This window comes from Sphaerodactylus townsendi, linkage group LG03, assembly GCF_021028975.2.
Source record: "Sphaerodactylus townsendi isolate TG3544 linkage group LG03, MPM_Stown_v2.3, whole genome shotgun sequence".
Lineage (NCBI taxonomy): Eukaryota > Metazoa > Chordata > Lepidosauria > Squamata > Sphaerodactylidae > Sphaerodactylus > Sphaerodactylus townsendi.
In genome coordinates this window covers 67,446,101-67,469,714 of record NC_059427.1, presented here as the reverse complement: position 1 = coordinate 67,469,714, position 23,614 = coordinate 67,446,101, and the positions used below count along the sequence as shown (strand labels likewise).

The 23,614-nt window shown below is 39.8% G+C and overlaps 1 protein-coding gene across 8 annotated transcripts in view; it reads left to right on the top strand.

Moving 5' to 3' along the window:
- Positions 1 to 23,614, top strand: part of DOCK3 (dedicator of cytokinesis 3) — a 228,932-nt gene that overhangs the window by 93,211 nt on the left and 112,107 nt on the right. For all 8 annotated transcript variants that reach the window (XM_048491130.1, XM_048491135.1, XM_048491129.1 and 5 more), the window contains exons 15-20: positions 11,989 to 12,113; positions 16,227 to 16,389; positions 17,272 to 17,378; positions 19,412 to 19,583; positions 21,620 to 21,717; positions 23,186 to 23,269. In XM_048491130.1, coding sequence (XP_048347087.1) covers positions 11,989 to 12,113; positions 16,227 to 16,389; positions 17,272 to 17,378; positions 19,412 to 19,583; positions 21,620 to 21,717; positions 23,186 to 23,269 — 749 coding nt within the window. The remainder of the gene's footprint in view (positions 1 to 11,988; positions 12,114 to 16,226; positions 16,390 to 17,271; positions 17,379 to 19,411; positions 19,584 to 21,619; positions 21,718 to 23,185; positions 23,270 to 23,614) is intronic.

Here is a 23,614-nt window from a genome sequence, read left to right as displayed (position 1 = left end):
GCTTCTACAGAGCAACTGTCTTCTCTAGATTTGGGGAGGAGTTCGAGCCTTTTTCTCGTTCCTTCTAGGAAAGTCTTGAATGTTTCATTGAGTAGTCAACCACATTTCTAGTGCCATTTACCTGAAGAATAGCTACAGCAACCCTGAGATCATAACAAAAGGAAGAAATTTTTTTCCTCAAAAAGGCCCATAAGACCTCTGCTGGTCATCAGGGCGAGCTCTGCCTCATCTGGATTTTTTTTCCTCCAGAGCTTCCATCCTTAGAATGGAGGAACTCTGACAAGTTCCTGCTTCAGGTCAGGTCAGTCATGTGCAAAATCTTCTCAAGCTGAAGAGAACCTCTGGATTCCCTGACAGATGCCAACCTGGATTATGTAGTCCTCAGTCCAATCTCTAGCTGCTAATGTTGTCATCTATCATGAACTGTGAATGAAATATTGGAAGACTGATAATTTCTTCAGAACAACCTCTTCATGCATCCTTATCAGATAGAGGAACTGCAGTGGCAAGTCCTTATCGGGTAGAGAAACTTCAGTGGAGAAATATATGCCCTCTTCAAAGAGGACAACAGGTCAAGTGGTACCAACACCAATTCTTTTTACCCTTCAGATGCTCCTATCAGCACAGAGATTCAAGAATTTCCAGATTCCATAACCATTCTGGAACTGTTCCAGATTCAACACCAGGCCTTACCCTAAGTTCTACCTAACAGCACTGTATGAAGGCAGTTCCAGGCCTTTGCTCTGGCCTAATTCATTCCACCCAAGGATGATCAGTCTGCCAAATTCTCTAGCTCGTGTCATAAACCTCTGTAACCCTCTAATGATCAAGCCATAGAGCTGGTGCTGAAGAACGTGGCTTTTCCAAGGATCTGTGCTATTTTGTCTGTTGTGCCCAAGGATAACACTGTCTACAGAGCAATCCTAGACTTGCAGCATCTCCATAAATAGGAGAAGGCGATTTTGCATGGAGACACCTTAGTCAATAGTCTCTCTAAGCAGGGGACCTTTTGTTCTCCATGGACCTAAAGGAGTTCTATTTCAGGCCTCCTCAGGAGTACATGTGTCCCTCATCTGGATGACCTCCTAATCAGATCACTGTATCTCTTAGTCACCTGGATGACCAAGCAGCTCCTCCAGACCCCAAGGTTCCTAATGATTTGCTAGAAAAGCAGGGAACCAATTACTACACTCCTGCAAGTGACTTCAACAGGCCTGATGATCCTGGCATGCATCCTGGATCTCATGATCTCCTGTCTGATCATTGTACAAGGGATCATTTCCATTCTTAACCAATCCAGTGGCTCCTACCACCATATCAGAGGGTTATTCTTCAACACCATCACAGGCCATCACCCCATGAAGGGTATTTTGTTCCTGTCAGTGGTAGTTCATGGGCTCCAGTCTGCAGGGAGGTATGCAGAGTGGAAGTCACCACAGACAGTGACACCATACTCACCTGTGTTTTAGTCCATAGGGTATCTATAGTTTCAGGTTTCCCTGGAGAATCCCTCTCTCAGCTATGACTACAACACTAGAAGTGGGCTCATCTTCCTTGGTAGCTTGGCAAGACATAAACTGAGGGTCCTCCTCCTAAGAATAGTGGAAGCGTTTGCAAAAAAAAATTGCATATGCCCTACCCACTATAAGGATACCTTCCAGTTCACTGATGAGAAGAAACTTTCCTGGTAAGTCCAGTGTTTTGTTCTAAATTTTAATATAGTGTTCTTGATATGCCAGACCCAAGGACTGTAATCTGTATATTCTGACAAGGGTTTAATAGGTATTTGGAAGATTGATGAGACATATGAACTGGACTTTAAACATGGTATAGTTTATTTCTTTTTTAAAAATTGGAAGAAGCCTGGCTGTATCAGTCTTCTCTAGAATCTAACATATAATAGATGAAAACATTCTTCTAGCATTTCATAGTTGCTTATCTACTCAAATGACAAATAATGGAATGGCCTATCCTTGAAAAATAGAGGAGATTGTGGGTTTAATTGGCAGTTGATTTAACATTTTTTCGTGATATTTTCACAAAATAGCAGTATTTCTATTTCAGAATTTTAAGTTTTATATATGTATGTGTATATGTGAACATATGTGTTTGTCTAATCACCTGTCTGTCTGTCTTATCATCTATCTAGCTATCTTTGGCTTGCAAGCTGACAATACTGAGACTAGCAGTACCCTTTAAAATGTTAACATGTCACAGAATCATAGAGTTAAAGGGAGCCATATGGGCTATCTAGTTTCAGACTAAATCTTTTTTTTTCTTATAGTATCCAAGCTTGCAAAGTTTAACTATGTATTCTTAAACATGGAGATTCTTAAATTAGGATTCTTCATTTTGATTGATAAAATAAGACCAGAATGTGTCAATAATATTACTGGTAATACTGAGCAGTCATGACATAATAAGCACAGTTCTTCTCTGGCAATCATTCCTTAGTGGTATGGCTAGTCTAACCATTAAGAGTGCAGTTCTGTACATAGATGGGTTGTATGCACCCCTTTGAATTCAATAGGAGTTAAATGTCCCTAACTCTGCACAAAACAAGTCATTAAGAACTTCATACACAGAACAAGTCATTTTATACACAGAGCTTTGCAGAAACCTCTTACAATGCAATCCTGAGGAAAGTTACTCAAGTCTAAGCCCATTCATCATCAGCCTTAGACTGGAGTAACTGGATTGACACTGTGGCCCCTTCCGTACATGCAGAATAATGCGTTTTCAAACCACTTTCACAACTGTTTGCAAGTCGTTTTTGCCATTCTGCACAGCTTCAAAGAGAACTGAAAGCAGTTTGAAAGTGCATTATTCTGCATGTGCGGAATGAGCCTGTAAGAAGTTTTTGTGGTCAGTTTTATCCTTGGGCACAACAGACAACAGCAGAGATCATTGGAACGGTCACATTATTCAACACCAGTCACATTATTCAGCACCAGCTCTACGGGTGACAAAGGTTTGTGACATAAACTAGATAATCTGGCAGACACATTTGGCACCCTTTAAAACTCAAAAACTTGTTTCTCATTGCTTAATAATCAAATAAGGCAATGTTATAGGTAATATTCTTTTCACATTAAGGATTCATTTTTAAATTTTAAAATCCTAATAAATTAGAGTATGTCTGTTATGTAAAACAAAAATAGGGAAGGATGTATATGCTGCTTGCTCCTTAATTTTGTACTGGGTCTAAACAGTCAAGGGTTGTACATCTGTGTTTAGAACAACACAGCAAATAACTTTTAAGAATGAGGGACATTAAAAAAAATATTTTTATGACAGGGAAAACTCTCCAACCAGCAAGTGGGAACTACGCAGCTGCCTAAGTCACTTATTTGGTTCTAGATCTGTATCTATGAATTGAATAGCAGTTGGCTAAGCAAGCAATTTTGCCCGTTTTCCCAAGGACATTCCCTTTTTACTTCATTCTAAGTCTTCAATCTTTTATTTTGAGTGTCTGATGAAAAGTGCTTTTATCATTTTTAAACTGTGAGTTTTATTTCTTTATCTTGTCTAAATATTCTTGGCTGTTTGTTTACTTTCCCTTCATTCTCTCCCCTTTCTTAATGGCGCAGAGATGAAGATAGTTGGGTGTAAGTTTTTGCTTTACTGTGTTCTGTCCATATATTGCTTGCTGTTTTCTCATCTTTTTACCATATTCTTCATGGAATGTTTGAGATTAATAGAGATAAGCCATAACATTAAAATGAGAATATGTGTCATTGGGTGCTCATCTGGGAGTTGGAACACTCCTTCTTGCAGAGGGTCACCTGAATTCTTACTAAAAGTACTCCTCTGTGTGTTGCTCAGAGAAAAGTAACTGCAGCTGCTTCATGCAAAATGTAGTACTTCAAGTACCACTCAGGTGTTAGGATGGCACAGTACAAACATTTCTCTCTTTTCAACCTTCCTCTACTCATTACTTGCAAATGGTCCTTCAGGTACCCTGGCCCCAAGCTATGTGCAGATTTAAAGGAGAAAACCAACACCTCAAATTAGTCTGTAACCAGTTTAATTGCTGTAGTATTGGGAACCAGCTATGTTCCTGATAGCTGGTCCTGACCAGCAGTCTAGCTGCAGAATTCTGTACTAACTGCAGCTTCCAAACACTCCTCAAGGCTAGCCTCAATTAAAGTGCATTGCAGTAGTCCAGTCCAGATGCGACTAAGGCATGGATCACTGGGGCTAAATCTTACTGACCCAGGAACGGATGCAATTGACACACCAGCTGGAGCTGGGCAAAAGCATTCTACGTTACCACAGCCCCCTAGTTTTCTAATGTGACAGCTGTGTCAAGTTGCATTCCCAAGCTGCAAACCTGGCTTTTCAAGGGGAGTAAAATCCTATCCAAGTCAGGGGAGATCTGAAGTCTGTAGTCTTCTACTACACCAGAGAACCTTTGCTTTGTCAGGATTAAGCCTCTATAAGCCTCTACATAAACTTCTTGTTACTTTTCCTGTTGGATTTAAATATCCCTGGCTGTATCATTGGAAGAAGTGAAAATTGGGACTTTCACAATTACAAATCAATTGGAACAATTGTAAATCATTTGTTTATAACTCAAGTATTGAGCTTTTGTACGCCAAGATGTAGTTATTGTTATAGTAACATATTTGTGACATAGCAGTTCATACCTCGTGATTACCTTCCCTAATGGTTTCATATAGATATTAAATAGCATGGAGGATAAGATGGACTTCTGTGATGCCCCACAGGTCAACAGCCATAGGGCAGAGATGGAATCCCCCAATGCTGTCTTCTGGGACAGACTCCTCAGATAGGACTCAAATCATTGTAATACAGTGTCCCTTCATACACACACACCCTCTAAATAAGTCAGACTGTTATGTAAAGGGCTTTTCCCCCAAAGGCAGTACTAAAATATTTTAAATTTGGAACTTTGGCCCAGTTTACAACTTGGGAGGGAGGGAGGGAGGGAGGGAGGGAAAGTGGGTGGGTGGGTCCTGTTACTGAAAGTCACATCCTAGATCAACTAATTTCCTCTGATCAAGTAGGTATTAAAATATTATTTGTTTCTCCTGTCAAGCTGTTATATGATGATTTGACAACTCTCCAACTTAATTTTTTTGTACGTTATGCTTAGCAATAAGTTGGACAGTGCTTCAAAGAAACAGATGAACTAACAAAATAATTATACCTAAAATGTATTTGTCTTTTACTTTTGGAAACACATATGAAAATCCCCTAACAAGTAAGGAAAATCCATATTCCCTAGGATCTGCCACTTGTCAGAAGATGGTAACAGACAATGGATGTTTGTTTTGAAACAGTTGTTTTCAGTAAAGGTATGTTATGAGTCATACCTTCCTGTTCACTTCTCCTCATCTGCTTTGTCTGCATTTGGAAAGACCTTCTTGAATGCATTAACACATGATGCTGCGTTATACTGAATCAGACCTTGGATCTATCAAGGGCAGTATTGTCTACTTAGATTCAGAGGTGTAGCTGGGCCATACTGCGCCCAGAATGCACTCTTCTCTGTGTTTCTTCTCTCCATCCCATCTCTGTGCAGAGCTCTCCACTCCCTCAACATAAGCAACATTTACCTTTGTCTCAGCCTCGAAAGTAAAGCAGCCAGGTTTCTGTTCACTTGAGGCTGAAAATGGCCTGCTGGAAACTACAATTCCCAGGAGACCTTGGGGCTCACAATGTCTTCTGGGAAGTGTAGTTCCCACCAGGCCGTTTTCAGCCTCAAGTGAACAAGCCGCTTTGCCAGCCTCCACTTTCAGGCTGAACTAAGGTAAGCATGTGCGGGGGCGGGGCGCCGTGGGGGGAGGCGGGGGGATTTTCCACCCCCCAGGTACGCTCCTGGTACAATGCGCACCTCCATTCCCTGGTAGCTCCACCTCTGCTTAGATTGACAGCAGTTGTCCAGAGTCTCAGGTAGAGATCTTTTGTATCACAAACTATCAGATCCTTTTAACTGGAGATGCCAGGAATTGAATGTAAGACCTTCTGCATTCCAAGCAGATGCTCTAATATTGAATCATGGTCTGTCCCCTTCAGAGGCTATTTTAGGCAATTGCTTATGAATCAGAATTTACTACTACTACTGTTTACAAGATTCAAACCCCAAACACCCAAGAATGAGGTCTTTTTCCAAAGGCCAATTGGAAGACTTCCTGTAAAAAATTCTCCAACCATCTTGTCCTGACCCATCACAATAGGGGTCACCTGAGGGCAGATGCCCATCCCACTTGAAATACACTCTTCCAGATGAATGTCACCAAATTCCTGGAACCAGCATTGACTTCTTTGCCATCATGAGTACAAACTGGATTCATTGTATTGATTTCAACCCATCTCTTCTTGCTCCTAACTGTATGGGAGCATGAGCAGTGTTACTACAGAGACTAAGACTGCGCTTTGACCTATTAAAGAACTATTGAGATGTTCGCTCTGAGCCCCAGTGAATAACTGTTGACATCAACTGATGGTCCCATTAGCTCACCCCAGCATTCTACACTTGCTTCTCAGGAACAGTGATGCATCCCCTGGCCCTGATGGTGATCATGCTAGTTTCTCTCTTTCAATATCTGCCTTTGACAGCTCCCTGTATCAGTTTTTGTAGACATGCTACTACAATCTCAGGGAAGCAGTCGTTCACAATTGACATTTGTCACTGCAGATGTGATGGCCCTGGCTCATGTGCTACATTTCATGATCTCCTGCTTGGGAACAAGGATATGGGCTTGATTCCATTCCTGTCTCCTGTAATTCCTCCTCCTGCCTTATCAAAAATACCTCCTTCACTGTCGTCTCAGGTACATAACTCTTTCACGCAGTGGACTCCTGCGTCTCATTTTCCAGAAACACCCACAGTGGAAATCACGACAAATGCCTATATCCTCACAGTGGAAATCATGACAAATGCCTATATCCCCATATGGGGAGCAAACTGCTATTACAAGTCTCCTACAGAAAGTAAAGCAACATAGAGCAAAGCACATTGCCAGTTGGAGGTTAGAGTCATCCGATTTGCACTGCTGTCCTGCTGAGTCTTGATAGCAGACTCTGATTTCCTCATCTTCACCACCAACATGATAGCAAACACATTAGCCATGAGGTATTTCTCCCTCCAGTAGGAAGTATCTATTCTCCATCAGTGGGCAGAGACGTATCTTCTGCTCATCAAGATCAACGTGTTCAGTGAATTTACAACCTGAAAACAGACTGGCTTAATCAGAAGAACCTGGATCTAGGAGAGTAATCTTCCAATTCCAGAGATTTCTGTGCAGTGGCCAAGAGGCTGTGCTCGCCTTACCTGGGATCACTTTGAATCTTCCATCAGCAACAAGGTGTCAAGATTCCTGTCCAAGTTCCTGTCAGAGGGAACATAAGGGGAAGATGCTTTCTCAGCCTCCTGGCCACAAGGGCCCCTTAACACCTTTCCTCTGAAACCTCTCATAGCGAGAGCACTCACCAGATTATGAAGAGAAGCAACAGAGGCTGTCCGGATGCTGAAAATGCAGCATCCACCTTGGATCATCCTGACTGCCTATGATATCGTCCTACAGCTTCTTCTGTTCCATCCCAATGCAGGATGCCTCTGCCTTTCTGCATGGACTTAAAAGGAAGATACTAGAGCAACATGGCTATCCAGAAAAGGTCTTCTGTGTGATCTTAATGTTTAGAAATCACTCTGCCCACAGAATTTATGAAGATACTTGGAAAGCTTTCCAAACTTGCTAAACCTGTTCACTTGAAGCAGGTGTACCAGATCCTCCACTTACTCCAAGACTGATGGGAATAAACTCAACACTCTTCAGCATAAGGCAGCAGCCCTTCATTGATTCTCCATCCATATCAAGTTTTTCATCACATGAAAAGCCCTATCCAGTCTTCCCATTCAGCATTGCTACCCTTCGTGGGATACCCACAAGGTATTGAGAGTTCTGCATAAAATCACTTTTTGAGACCTTGTTACCTATTCCACTGAGAATTTTGTCTTTCAAGACAGCCACTGTGGTAGTTTTAACTTCAGCAAGGAAGGTTACAGAACTAGTTGTCTTTTTGCTCAGAGATGACTTTTATTCCTTTCAGGAGAATTTGGCGAACTCATGTGCTGAATCCTCCTTCATATCAGAATCTAACTCTTCTTTCTACAGAGATCAGGAAACATCTACTGTCCTTCTGCCCTTATCCCAGCTATTCTATGGAACATGGCAGGCATCAGTTAGATGTCCAGAGGGCTCTCTACATCTTCCTTAACAGGACAGCAGTATTCAGATCTTGGGGTGCCTTGTTTGTCTCCTTTCTACACAACAGCATGGGAAAGAAATCATCATCATCATCAACAACCAACCAGATGGACCAACTGATGTATTGCCCTAGCATGTGATGTTCAACATCTTTCAACATCCTCAAAGATCGTATGAACCTATTCTGTTATAGTGGCTGCTACTTCTACAGTCTTCACTAGTGTATCTATTACAGTCTTCACCAGTGTATCACAGAAAACAGTAAGGCAGTGATATGAGCTTTGGCCTCTTGTCTCTTTGAGGAAGTACAGACTAAACATATTTGCCTTGGCTGGGGCTGCGTTTGGCAGAAGAATACTCTGAATGCTAATTCCTCTCTTCTCTGTTTTTCTTACCTGGGATAATAGAGCCTCTCAGCATCCTATTCAAGAGCATCTTCCTCACTGATACAAAATGAAATGTTGGACTTACTACAAGGGTTTCTTCTTGTCAGTGGCTTCTGTCCAAGATGTTGGTATTTCTCCAGTTACTGTTATGTTATTCATTAATTGCTGTAGGATTGAACTTAATTCATCTACAATTTTTTATAAAATATACTTGTAAAACCACCTGATCCTGGCAATCGCCTCTGAATGTTTCTGAATCAAAGATCTACAGAGGTGCAAAGCCCTCTTGTTTGAAAGTACAAATAACTATTCAAGAACATCAGATACTGCTAAACACCTTTTTGTGGATGATGTATCTGTATTATATGTACAATTTTGTGACATTTTACATACTAATTTGAGTTTGATCTATGCGTCTTTCAGTGTCAGTCTTTTCCACTGATAGACAAGTTAACCAGTAGTTATGTGATCTATTACTAGATAATGTTACATACAACATTCATTCCATAAAAAGGGTTAGAAAAATTATAATTTTATTGACTTTGCAATATGGATAAAAATATGATCCACATCTATTCTGTGAAACTTGAATTGGGTATCAGATGCTTCTCACCTAAATGTACCTTATAATGCAGATGCATATTTGATTCCAGGTTGTGCATTGGTTTTTCAGTCCAGCAAAGGAATTCTTGCATGGAAATGGCTTCCATATGTGTGTTTCCCCTGATGGATTAAAACAGCTATCTTTTACACTGAGGGGTGAAGCTATTTTGCCTTTGTAAAGCACCTTTATGTGTTATGTGTGATATTAAATGACTGCTGTAACATTTACTGTGTTTCACTCAAACCCAATAATCCATGAGTCAGCTGAGAATGAGAATTACAAAGGACAAAATAAATATCCAAATATTAACTCTTTGTACTTAAAGACTAATTTTTCACAATATGTTTCAATGCATAGCACCATGGGACTCCATTTGAACAGGAAAACTGATTAAAATACACAGTCTTGCTGTGTCACTGAATATCTGATATAATTTATGGTATGATAAAGTAGACAAATTATCTGAAAGTCATTGTAAAATCTCCTTGGTGTCAATTTTTTGTAGGATTTTAAAAAACAATGTTAACAAGACTTAGCATGTAAAGCATCCTGACCATGAGATACTTTAAACTAGAGATCTCACATGGAACTACACAGTATGAGGGTAGTAGAGGAAGCCTATTGTCAGGTTCCTATTAAGGAATTATTCCTAACATGCCAGCAAAGTGCAGTGCTTTTTATATTATGCAGAACAAAAGAGTTGAAGTTGTACTTGTCACTCCCAAAGACTGCAACTGGCAAAACTTCAAGCCCTTAGAATCAGTGTGCAGTTGCTACTTCTGTCAACTGCAATAGCATTCTACAAGGGAAGAAAATGCATTTGTGGTGCAAACAATTTTTTTTCTGGGAACAAATGCTTTCTCTTACTTGCTAGTAAATAAATACATTTAAATTCTCCAGTTGTTTTGACTATCGGAGTAGAAAAGAATTGTTCCTGCAAGTAGACCGGATAATGCTATCCTGTTATTTTGTGTTGAAACATTTTTTTAGTAATATTTTATTCAACACAGGACTGACAGATTGCTGTATTGTGCACTTAGCTGATGATTCTCTAGAATATAATAATCTCTTTTGAATGTTATTGAAAAGTGGGTCAGCATTCCCCATTGTCCCGACTTTGCTACAGCCTGTACAAGATATGAAAGCCAGCCTGCAGTCTAGCTAAGTAGGAAGTTATTTTCATTCAGTTTAGAAAAACTGATGTTAATATTACAAACCTGCATGTGAAAAGAGAACTTAACATTAAGTGAGGATTTTTTACTCTTCAAAATCTACTGAATCACTTTCATGGGCTGGTTTTGAGTCATTGTGTCACTGGACTGAGAGAATATGTTCTCTATCAATTTTCTCCACACAGCCTATGTTTTTTATAAACCTCTACCAGGTCCCCTGCATTTTAGGTCGTTTCCCCACTTACCTTTTGTTGCGTGCTACTCGCGGCAAGTAACGCGGGGTCCCGCTGCACTCCCCACTGTGCCAGTGGCGACAGCACAGCAACCCCGAATCTGCCGCTCTCCTTCCCCCTCAGTGTGCAGTATTTCTGTTCCTGGATGGAACAGCACCTTTTTGAACACCCCGCGCTCTGCTCGGGGGAGGAGAGGGAAGCCCGGGGGCGTGACTGCCGGTTTCAAGACGGAAGCTTGGGAGGCTGCCCCCAAACGCTGCCTTCCCTCCCTCTGCCCTTGCGCCCTGCTGCAAAAACGGGGACAGAAAAGGGTTTTAAAAAAGAAGACAGGAGGCGTGTTCCTGCAGTGGGGAGTAAGACTTCGCGCTCAAAAGCAGTGATTCAAAGGAGAGCAGTTTGCCTCAGCGGTTTTTTTAAGTGGAGAATCGGCCTTCGTCATCCTTTTATAAACTAAAATGTTCCAAATACTTTAGTCTTTCTTCACATAGAGGGTGATTTAACCCCTTAATTATTTTGATTGGCCTTTTCTGCACCTTTTGTAGCTCCACAATATTTTTTTTGAGGTTTTGGGGCCACAACTATGTAAAGTAAGCCTAATGCAGCTTCACCACTGATTTATGTAACAGCATTGTGAAACTAGCAAGATTTTTTTCTCCTAGTCTCTTCCCTAATAGTCTCTGGCATAGAATTTGCCCCTTTTTACCACTGCTCACTGTCAATATTCTTATTCCGCTGTCATTCTCCCAGTCATCTGCTGCTAGATCAAAATTAATTACCGGTAGTGTGTGTGTAAAGTCAGGATCTTTGTTTCCAAATGCATTATTTTACTGTTTCGGATGCTGTTGCATTCTAACTCTTTGCAATAACACAGCGGTATCTGAAGCTTCCCTAAGTTTTCATTTTGTGCTTGGAGTGACAGCCACATTTGAAGCTTGATGCTATTCCCTGAGCAGTTACTTGAGTAGTGCTGGGTAGGCATACTATGATGGGGGCTTGACAACAACAAAAAATCAAAAGTGGCTGGATGTCTCTCACAGATTGCTAGTCAGTCATTGCTGTTCCAGAATAGTACTGCTGAGAATTTGTAAACCACGTAATCTAACGAAGTATAATGAAACTACGATCCGATTTTCTTCCCCTTATATCATAACAGATTACTTAGTTCAGACTTCATAATGCATTACTAACAGCCATTTGATTCAATAATGTTAAAGTGGACATCTTTATTAACAATTTATTTTATATTTGGAATGAGTTGGATTCCCATCAGAATTGAACAGAAATCACTGGCCATTACAGAGGCATAACATTTTTCATGACGCTTTTTGAATTTTTTCTCTCTGTGTGTGTGTTTAGGTGATATACGCAATGACTTGTACCTGACATTAGAGAAAGGGGACTTTGAGAGAGGTGGGAAAAGTGTCCAGAAGAACATTGAAGTTACTATGTATGTTCTTTACGCAGATGGAGAGATTCTAAAGGTAAAGATACAGAGCTTCATTTGCCTTGGTTTTGTCTTGTAATTTTTTAGGAGGGCGGAATGTTTAATGACTGAGAGACTGAATTTTCTTGATTGGTTCTGTGCAGAGCTTTAGGTGTGATTTATATGTCATATTTCCCATAAGGCAAGTGAAATGTCAGTATGGAAAGAGCTGTATAAAAGTGCTTCCATGTGGTTGTTTTCATGTGGCTGAACTTTTGAGATTCAATGTACGGTTGCTCTTGCATATAAAAACGATATGAGCGACCAAATGAGTTACATTAACAAGCTATTAATCTTTTCCTCTCTATTAACGCTCTCATCATTGTCTCACAGTTTTGCTGTTTATCAGGTCTTTTGACACTGTTGAACCGAGAGTTTTGTTTGAAATAATTTTGTTAGCTTTTACACCTTAAATACTCATGCTTTTAAAACAGGTTATTCTCTTTTAAGATTCATGTATTGCATCTGACAATCATAATTAATCCTTAATCAAATGAAATAAATCATAATAGTTGAACACAAACCCTGTTATATGAGATGAGGAGCATTTATTTCTATATTTCTTGGAACAGAAAAGCCTCAAGCATCATTACAACTTAGATAAAATATAAAACTCGGTTTTGCACCTATTTTCTAAATTTCAGAAGAGATCCGCTCCTCTTACTTCTTCTGGCAGGCTATTCCTCAAGGTAGATGTCATAACAGAAAAGTCACAGATTCTGGCAGTGAAGATACAGATAATTTGGGCGTGGGGAGGAGTGATGAGAGGTAAATGACTGGAGGATTGCAGCTAGCTATGGATTTATGCACAGAGAAGCAGTCCTTCCATTATGTGGATTGTGGTTTCTGGAGTTGTTAAGGGTAACTATGAGCAAGGTATCTGTTTTAACACAGATGTAACAGGTTAGCATCAGGCAGCTCCTGACAACAGAGGTGCCATCACAGTTTGTACTGACTGAAGTTGTCATTAAGGGTGACTCCACATTTAGCATATTTCAGTAGTCCAGCTAGGAGATAACTAAAGCATGGGACATTATGGCAAGATCAAGTGAGAGGGTTGATGTAGATGAAATTGATAGAGTTCACTTCTCTCAAATAACAAAGCTAGGTCCAAAAGCAAACCAAGACTCTTCATCTCATCTGCAAATGATTATCTAACTTGGTTCAGGGTGAGCAGATCATTCCTCTCTGGAAAGTCAGCCTTATAAATGGTTACTTGCGTCTTGGATTAAACTTTATCTGCTTCTTTTGTAGCCATTCAACATAATCTTGTTGGTTAGGAAATGAAATAGAAGAATTCAGAGCTTATAAATGACACCCATCCCAAAAAGTTTCATTCAGTGACCTCACATTAAGGGGCATTAGTGACAACAATGATCCCTGTAGCTCTCCACAGGTCTGCTCTGAAACAGCTGATGATATTTTCAGTGGCCAACTTTCTCAACAAAAAAAATGGTCCTTTCAATATTAACTCCATATTCTACACACTAATAAAATGATTAGCTGTGTTAAAGGCTGAAAATCCAGTGACATCAGCAAAGATGGATTGCCTTCATCATTAGAGCAACTAAGCCAGTCTTAGTCACAAAACCTGGCCTGAAGCCAGAACAATATAGGTCATAAATGGCTTACAGGATATAACCAGAGTAATGGTTACTGTACCAGAAATGTCAAATAGAGGTGTGCAACAAAAAATTTTATTTTAATTTTGTTTTAGTATTATCCCAAAATTCAATTATCCAGAAACTTCAGGGGTGTTGATACCACTTTCAGAATCCATTTCTGGTAATTTTTTTTCAATTTTGGGACTATCAGGCATTGGTAGACCTGTTTTCAGTGAGTGTTAGACCAGGTGTGCAGACTGCAGGGATCAAATCTACTTGTGCATTGAAAACAGTGGCAGTAGACCTGTCACCTGGCCTTGGAGCCTTGGTCTGCTGCTATCAATTCCAATGGAAGCTGAAATAACCTGGAAAGAAATCTGTAATATCAAGATGTAAATTTCAAGAACCGAAAACATTTCACTGCACTGCAAGTTGAAACAAAGCAGCCAATTTGGGACATCATTTTAGTTCAGAAATATGCAACTGAATAGCCCTCTTGTCAAATGGCCCTGCTCGCTATAATTGCTTGGATTAGTTGGGAAGATGCTGTTTTGGAAGATGTTGCTAGGATGGCTGGCAACATGGAGGCTGTTGCATGTAATTTGTACCCTGACCTTTGATAGCTGATGAAAACCAGCTGGAATGAACTAAATGAGCTGCTGACTAGAAATGTGAATGCTTCATTGAAGGAGTATAGAGTGCAACTTGTGTTAAAGGAGATTATGATCTGCCTGCAGTTTTGCAAAGCATCATTAGTTACAGAGAATCTAGGCAGCTCCAGATCCAACCTTTTTCTTAATTTTATTTTTCTAGAAAATCAGTGAAGTGTCTGGTAACAGCAATTTCAAATGACCTTGGATAAAACATCTGTCCTTGATTCTTGTAAATTAAGATCTTGATGTGCTTTTTGTGACTTTAGTGGTCTTTGTGAATGATCTTAATTTTGAGACCAAGAAGAGTAATACATTCTTTCTTACTTAGCTGGACATCAGTTTTTCATATTACAGACCACACTAAAGAGTCTTAATGTGTCAGTGGACTGTCTGTCTACTAGCTTTGATTGTGTCTGTGTGTTCACATACTCAGGAATGAAGGCATTGGAGAGATTGCCTCAGCCCCAGAGCTTGCCTCAGCCCCTTGGTATATTGTGTTCTGTAATGATCAGTGCTTGTACCATTGCTTTTCAACATCTATTTGAAGAACTCATCTATAGCTTTGGTGTTGGTTATATGCTGATTACACTCAGCTTTATTTTTCTTTCATCAAGCAACTGGAGCTGTTCTGAGCTAATGTTTGAAAGCTGATTGAATGGGTGAAGGACAGATTAAAACAGAATCCAAACATAAAATGAGATATAGATGGGAGAACACGTGGGCTTTAGAGATGATAGACCTGCCCATGTTTAATTGTGTTGTGATACAAGGAAGTCCAGTGCTTAGACATGAATCCTGGATACAGTCCTTTTTTAATGTGTGACTAGCAGAGCATTTTATTGTGAATTTTCTGTCCCTGTCTGGATGCAAAAGAGAAGGTTTGTTTGAATTCAGGACACTCTTGTTTAATCCTCACTGTGTTCAGCTGAAGGATATTTGGTATTTAGGAAAGATTTTTGCCTGACTCTGAAGACTTAACCATTCAGATGCTACTTAATGTAGGGCTGTCTGAAATTTCAATTAGCACAAGCAATTGCTTCGTGCCTCCTAATTTCGGGGTTGGGAATAAATGTGTTCAGCTCTGTTATTTCAGTTGTTCTGTTGTCCTGTCTGTTTCTGAATCCATGTTAAGATACTGGTTTACCTTTTAAAACTCATACCATGGAAGACACACAGCTCAACTATCATCTTCTCTTATTAACCCCTACTCTTGCTATATTTCTCAAACTGCTTTGGGATGCTGTCCCTGTTTCAGATGAGAACATCTGTTATCAGAAATAGAGCCTTTGTAGCGGTGAAGCACTTACATTGTAGACAGCTGTTCCTTTTTCTTTTTTTATGAAGACTGGAAGAATGTACTTTTATACTAATATTTGATATCCAGGTTAATGGGATTTTAGAATAAAATTCCATAGAATTGGAGGTTATGTGTTGAAAAGAGAAACTTTTTCCTCTTAACACTTTTTCTCATGAAAGCTGTTCTTGGTCATCTCCTAGTTAGTACAAATGAAATTGATGAACCTTGCATGACACTTAAATATGGCCTTTGTTGCTTTTTCATTACTTAAGTTATATATTGAATAAGTGTATTGTAGTACTTCACAGTAGAAAGTCAGTTGCTATGTTATTTTGGGTGTTAATTATTCACCTGGGAGTCTTTTCTTACTGCTAATTAAAGAATTAGGACATCATGTTCTAACTCAGCCACCTTTTCACTTAAAGAGGTCCAAATAGCAAGTACTTGAAGAGTCCAAAAATATAGAGCATAGTATTGCGTATTAGTAAGTGCCTGGTGTCAAAAAATAGGTACAGTTTAAAAATTCTCATTTTATGTTCTTTTCTTTTCTTCCATAGGACTGTATCAGCTTGGGCTCAGGAGAGCCATGCAGAAGTGTATATCATTCCTTTGTCCTTTATCATAGTAATAGCCCTCGCTGGGGAGAAATCGTCAAGCTGCCTATTCCCATAGACAGGTTCCGTGGTTCTCACCTTCGTTTTGAATTCAGGCATTGTTCTAGTGAGTGTAACATGCAAGAGACCTAACTTACACAAACTATATTCCCTTTGTAGATTTGTGCTGCACTAATCTTGCAAAGCAACTGATAAAAGACAAAATTGGCAGAACCTATCTCAGTGCACAGCAGCTGCAGTAAAAGCCAGTTTGCTTATTACCAGCTGCAACAGCCTTCAGCAAGGCAACCATTTTGGGTGGTTTTGATAGTTTGCCAAAATCAAATCCTATGTATGTTGACAACCTATAGCATGGATCCGTGTGGCCAGATTAGTTCAGTCAAGGCTGGGGCATCTACTGAGCTAAATGGAGTTGTTAGAACTCTTTTTTTGTTGCTACATCAACTTGCATCTTCTAACGATAAAACTGGATCCAAAAATCTGTAGGCTTTTAACTGATTCCGCAAGAGACAGATTGCCTCTTTCAACAGTGGTGAGCCCCATGTGCTTCATGGCCTCGGTCTTCCCAAAAAACAATCCATCCACCTTGATAGGATTCAGTTTCAGCTTGTTTACCCTTAACCATTCAACTACAGCACTCAGGTGTCGTTATATTGCTGAAATGGGATGTAGGGGAGTTGCTGAAATCATAAATAAGTCAGTGAAAGGGTTTAGAACCCATCTCTGTCAGCCACACTGCATTTATGCTAGAGATTAACTACTGCTTTTATTATTTTTTTGGCTCAGTCTACATTCCAAGGCAAAAGTCTGTAGCTGTATCACCTAATAAAAGACCTAGAATGTTTATGGTTGCCAAAACTACAATCTGAATCAGGACAGTGCAGACTAGGCATCATGACAGGGTTTTCTGCGTTTCTTATAACTGAGAGAGACAGGTTAAAATCAGTCTTCCTGTTAATCATGCAAATATGTAATTTTTTTATTGCAGCAAAAGATAAAGGAGAAAAGAAGCTTTTTGGTTTTGCTTTTACACCGTTAATGAGGGATGATGGTACCACCCTTTCAGATGATATTCATGAGCTTTATGTTTATAAGGTACCACAGTTCATTACTGTTCTTATATAGTTTATCATGACTCGTGACCTGCCCTCCATTTATTCCATAGTTTGCTGTAATTGTGTATTAGTAAATGTTTACTAGACCATGTGATATCTGTTATTACAGTTTATCAGACATTTTCTGGGAAAGGACCATCGTAGGTATCTGGGATCAGTATTTTAATTAATTTCTTAAGAGTGTTCTTTTTTAATATACTATTTGCGCCCAGATGTGCAGAGGTTCCATTTGGTGAATAACCACAGGACATGACTTGGAATTAAAATGGGCCGCAGCCCTTTTATTATTATCATAGCAGAAGCTGGGCAAGCAAGAGAAGCATATCGTTCAGCAGCCGATCAGCACTCTTGGCTGACCCTGGCAACAACCCCAATCCCTATTGGGGAGGACAGAGAGGTACTGGGCTGCCAGGGCACGCACCCTTTGTGGCCCCCCTAACTGCTGGGGTGTCAGGCTCAAATTGCAGAGGCCTCCGCGGCATGCACCATGAGCCCACCCCACCCCAAGCCTCTTAAGGAGGCCCCCAACTGTGGGGAGGTCCGGCATGCAAGCTTGGCCTCCCCACCAGGATGTGCTCCTCTGTCCAAACTGCCAGGGCTGCGACAATTAGATCAGCCACCCAACCCTTGAAAATAGGATGGGTGGGTCAGTTTTCTCCAGGTGTCCAAGAAGGCCGGAGCAACCGCGTGCTGCCTAATATATAGGGACCATGCTCTACCCTTCCAACCTCGTGCAGCCCAGGGCACCCTTCCAACTTGGCTGGCCCAGGGACGCATGCTCACTGCTCCAGAGCTCATCCAGTGCCCTGCCTCCTGTCACAATTACGGCCTAGTTGAATCTAGTGCCATTATATATGTTTAAACCAATATGCTGCTTCATACTTAGGGCTAAATATAAAAAATACATGTGTTTGGAAGCCTGAATTTTTACTAGGTAATTCTTATGAATATAAGGAACCCCTTACAACAACAACAACAAAAATTGTGGATTCCCACATGATCATAGTTGTACTGTTTGTATTCATGCATTGAGAAAATACATATGCCCCACTGAAGCCTCTTATGAGGAGCAGTTTTCTTCATGTGTACACAAGCAGCCCTAAATGGGCTGGTGCACCGTTTGTTGGGGGCCTCTAGGTGATGACCCCATGCCTGGCTGGCAGCTCAAAGGAGGTGCACTCAGATAGGTAGAAGTGGCCCTGGTATGGCAAACTGGCTGGCAGATGATGCCCAGGCAGTAATTGACTTGATACATAGATGGCAGGAGCATAGCTGCAATGGAGGTGAACTCAGGGGAAGGCACCAGTGGGGGAGGATGGAAACCTGCCCAAGCTGGATTAATTCATGAATCACTTACAGTAATTTCATAGCCTCCCAGGGGTCCCTAGCCCACAGGTTCAGAACCACTGGTTTTAGAATTCTGAAACACAATTTGATTAAGAAAAAACTTCAACATGATTCAAAAGTTATTATAAAGAAGTTACCTGAAAGCCTTGTTCCCACTCACAAACCCACACTGACACATCCCTTCCATGCATAATTGCTGAGCAAAGCAGTTATTTTTTTCATCCTTTCAGAAAATATTTTCTGGTGTGGAAATAGGAAGCCAAATGTCATTCAGAGGCCTAACAATTAATATAACCCTTCCAACAAAAACAAACAAAAACCCTTTATTTTAATCTGCTTACACTGAGTTTATTTCATATCCATAGGGAAGTATCTGTGAACAGAAATTCTTATGCTCTAGGATAATGTTCAACTGAAGGTATTTAATACCCAAGGAATACTTCAACAAAGATGTTTTATTCTTACCAGATATACTCTAGTTATTTATGAAGAGATTACTCCAGATGTCTTTATCTTTAAATAACCATAAAACTATCAAAGTGGTATTTTTGTAGAAAACTTTTTCTAAAATGAGTACTGAATACATGAGTATCATGTCTTCTATAATATATTTTGTCTGTGCGTGCGTAGAATACATAGAATACATTCACTTTCTTATGTCTGCAGTGTGATGAAAACAGCACATTCAATAACCATGCATTGTATCTGGGTTTGCCATGCTGCAAAGAGGACTATAATGGTTGTCCCAACATCCCTTCAAGCCTGATTTTCCAGCGCAGTGCCAAAGAATATTTTTCAGTGTCTACCCAACTCTCTTCAACAAAACTCACACAGAATGGTATGGCAACATGGAATTCTAGAAGGTTAAACGAGGTTCCAATTATTGAGCTGAGATATATATATCTGAGAGAGAGAGAGAGAGAGATTCACTATATATATATACACAGCTTCTGTGGGTGTCATATGAAATAGTCCTGAAAGATAAGGTTGAAGGTAGATTGATGAACTAGGGAAAAATATGTTTTAGTTTAAGTACTGACAGTTATTGGTAGGTAAGTAAGAATGCCTATAGACCATCAAGTCACAGCTGATTTTTGGCAATCCTATGCTGTTTTCAAGGCAAGAGACATTTGGAGGTGGTTTGTTTGCCATTGTCTGCCTCTGAGTCATGACCCTGGAATTCCTTGGAGTCTTCTGATCCAAATACTACTCAGGATCAAGGCTGAGACTATGAGATCTCTCAGCCCCACCTACCTCACAGGATGCTTGTTGTGAGCGGGGAAGGGCAAGGAGATTGTAAGCCCCTTTGAGTCTCCTGCAGGAGAGAAAGGGGGGATATAAATCCAAACTACTACTACTACTTGATCCTAACGTTTCTCCTGCATTTGTGGCTGGCATCTTCAGAGGTGTATCACAGAGGGAAGCCTTCAACAATACACAAAACTGAGGGTTGGCTATATTTTTCTTCTTTATTATTTTCAATGCATTTTGTTTGACAAAAAATAATATTCCGTAAAAGAAAAAAATAGAATTTTAGAATTTAAACAGCCCTCTTTTGTGCAGCTGTGGCTGGGACTCCACTTCAGCTTTCAGGGAGACTTCAAAGTCAGCAAAAGTGTAAAAACTCTAAAAGCACATGTCATTCACTTCCAGCGGCTGTCAGCTTGATTAAGGAAATACAATGCCATAAAGTAAGAAGTAGGTTTTGAAGTCCAGTTTTGCAAAGGAGGAAATATTTCCCACCATTCTGTTTGGTGCTTCCTCCCCTTTCCTGGCTTCTAGTAAATAAACCATCACTTCCAATGCAAATAGCATTGGGAAGTTCTGAAAGTTATCTAAGCTAGGATGTTTTGATTCCCTTCATTTTTGGCATTGGAACTGCCATGGTTATCCTAGTCATGGGTAAAAATTGGTGACCTGAAAAGAGGGGGGAACTGTCTCATACCTGTATGCCTGTATAGAACTTAGAAAGTTCTAACTGAAGGTATTGGCAGCAGTGGGGGCATGGGAATTCCACAGTTCCACACAAATATCTGCTAGAACAGGGGTAGGGAACCTGCGGCTCTCCAGATGTTCAGGAACTACAATTTCCATCAGCCCCTGCCAGCATGGCCAATTGGCCATGCTGACAGGAAACTGCTGAGAATTATAGTTCCTGGGCTATCTGAGCCCGCAGATTACTACTAAGGCATTAATCAATGCTTCACCCTCTTAGCTCTCCTATTCTGATCCACCTCCAAATGGAAGTGACTGTTCGAGTGAAGAGTGACATCCAGCACAGCAGTGGCATATTTGCCTAGGGCTGTGGTGGCAAACCTTTGGCACTCCAGATGTTATGGACTACAATTCCCATCAGCCCCTGCCAGCATGGCCAATAACATCTGGAGTGCCAAAGGTTCGCCACCACTGGCCTAGGGACAAGGGGTACCCTTTGCCCCCAGGCGCCACTCTTCTGGTCATGTGGGGGGTGCAAAATTGCCTCCCCATGTGACCAGGAAGACAGCAGTGGGGGTGGAGCCGGGAACCCTTGACCCTGCCCATGTCAGTGACACATGGGCAGGGTTGAGGGCGCTCAAAGATGACGAGGCAGCAGGAAATCCTGCTGCCTCATGGTCTCCGAGCGCCCCTGACCCCGCCCATGCTGATGTATATTGTTCATTATTGGGAAGTAGCTGTCATTAAATAAAAAGTTGGTGACCTAAATGTTGTGCTCTGAGTATTACTAATGCACAGTTTTGTTTTGTTTTTGGAAATAAATGTTGATTGTTGTTATGTATTTTTCACAGGCTTCTTATATTTTACTTTATCTTCTTTAATGATTAGTCCTTTTTAGATTAAACTCAGTATACCCATCATTCTTTTAACAATTTACAGTGGATCTGCTTGCTCTCTTAAAATGGAAGGCTTATCCAGATCGAATAATGGATATTTTGGGAAGGCTGAAGCATGTCAGTGGTGAAGAAATTGTGAAGGTACTGAATCAGCTTTAAGCCATTTTATATGTGGCAATTTTTGGTAATTCATTGTCTTCGAAGAAGCCAAAAATATTACTTACTCTGATTGCCTTCTGTCAGTCAGCAGAAATCCAGTTGTGATAATTTTAAATCTAAACCTATGAAATTATGTTCTGGGGAGCCAGAAAATAGTAGAAGTTCAGATATATATGTAGAAACTGAATTACTGTAGATCTAATAGGTTCTATAATAAAAACATTTCAATTAATGTAAATATAATAAAATTCTTATAACATACAAACCTCTTATTGGCAGGCTGTCTTCATCAGTAGTCAACCATACACAGTTCTTTCTGAAAAATAAAATTGATTCCTATGTCAAAAACGCATGCAAAACATACAAACAATTACCCACAGTAACCCAAAACAATTCATTAATGCATTTTTGCTGTGGTTTCAAAATTTCATGAAAAGTTACATCGGTAGCTCTGATCATGAGAATATCATATTTGCCATTTTGTAGTAGTAGTTATTATTGGATGAAGATGAGGACATGTAAGGCTGAGTTTTGAGTGGGAGCTACACATCCTCTATGTTGCTAGTTCTAGATACAGTTATTGGCTTTTATGAAAATAATGACATGATCAAATAAAATGTTACAATATTTTGATTTTAAAAATGCTTCTGCTAATTGTTAATTCAGCTAACCATATTTATTTCGTTTACTATTTAAAACAATATGCTTCATTGTTCTTTTTTACACTATTGTATGATTATTAAAATTAATCTAAATTCTTGTACATAACTATTAACCATTCAATAATATATCTTTAATGAATTAGGCTTCCCAGAAAAGTGTAAAAAGCAATTTATGACCTTTCCTAATCAATTATATTTAGAACAGAGTCATGAAATAAGGACAAATCCTATTTTTAAAAGTGCTTAGAAATTCTTTAGATTTCTTAAATACAAGAAATTGTGTTATTAAACTCGCTTACCTTGTAAAATCTATGAATTACACTTATGTGAGCAAAGGATGTAATTACTTTTTGTCTCCTTAATTGTAACTCCCATTTCATTCAATGGGGCTTATTCCCCGAAACTCTCAATTAGGATTGTAGCCATTGTGTTCTCTTTCCACAAGGTGTTTAGTATATAATATGACTGTTAGTGATTAAGCAGGTTATGGAATAGACACTTGAAACAGAAGTTCTATTGAAGATAAAATAACTAGGAATAATTAGTTTCCTGAGGATCTGCAACTGTTTCTATTGTATCTTGTATCTTCTGAAAACTACAACTGTTTAGTGAAATAGTACTGTAAGAAGTAATGTGTTTGATATTTTTAATGTGTCTTTCGATTTTTTTTCATATGGGGAACAGAGACTTGAATATACATCTTTTATATGTAATATGAATAAACTACTAACTGATTGAATTATTTATAACATACTATATGATACTTCGTGGATTTTGTGCCTTTCCAGTTTCTTCAGGATATTCTGGATACTTTATTTGTGATTTTGGATGACAATACAGAAAAATATGGACTGCTGGTCTTTCAGTCTCTGGTGAGAATTACTGATTTCTGATTAATGAACCCTTTCATCTTCTCTTTATTTAGTATTTTCATAGTTGTTATGATACTGGCAATTATTTTGTGAGTCATTGCGAGTAATAGCCATACGTGGCTGACTGGGTGGACCCACAGGTCCCCGTTGGCAGCTGGACACCTCTTCTGATTCAGTCGAGAGTAAAAAAAATGAGCTGAGACATCTGAGGGGGGAATATGATTGAAGTCTATAAATTATGCATGCAGTAGAAAATGTCGACAAAGAATTTTTTTCTCTCTTTCTCACAATACTAGAACCAGGGGCATTCATTGAAAATGCTGGGGGGAAGAATAAAAGGAATAA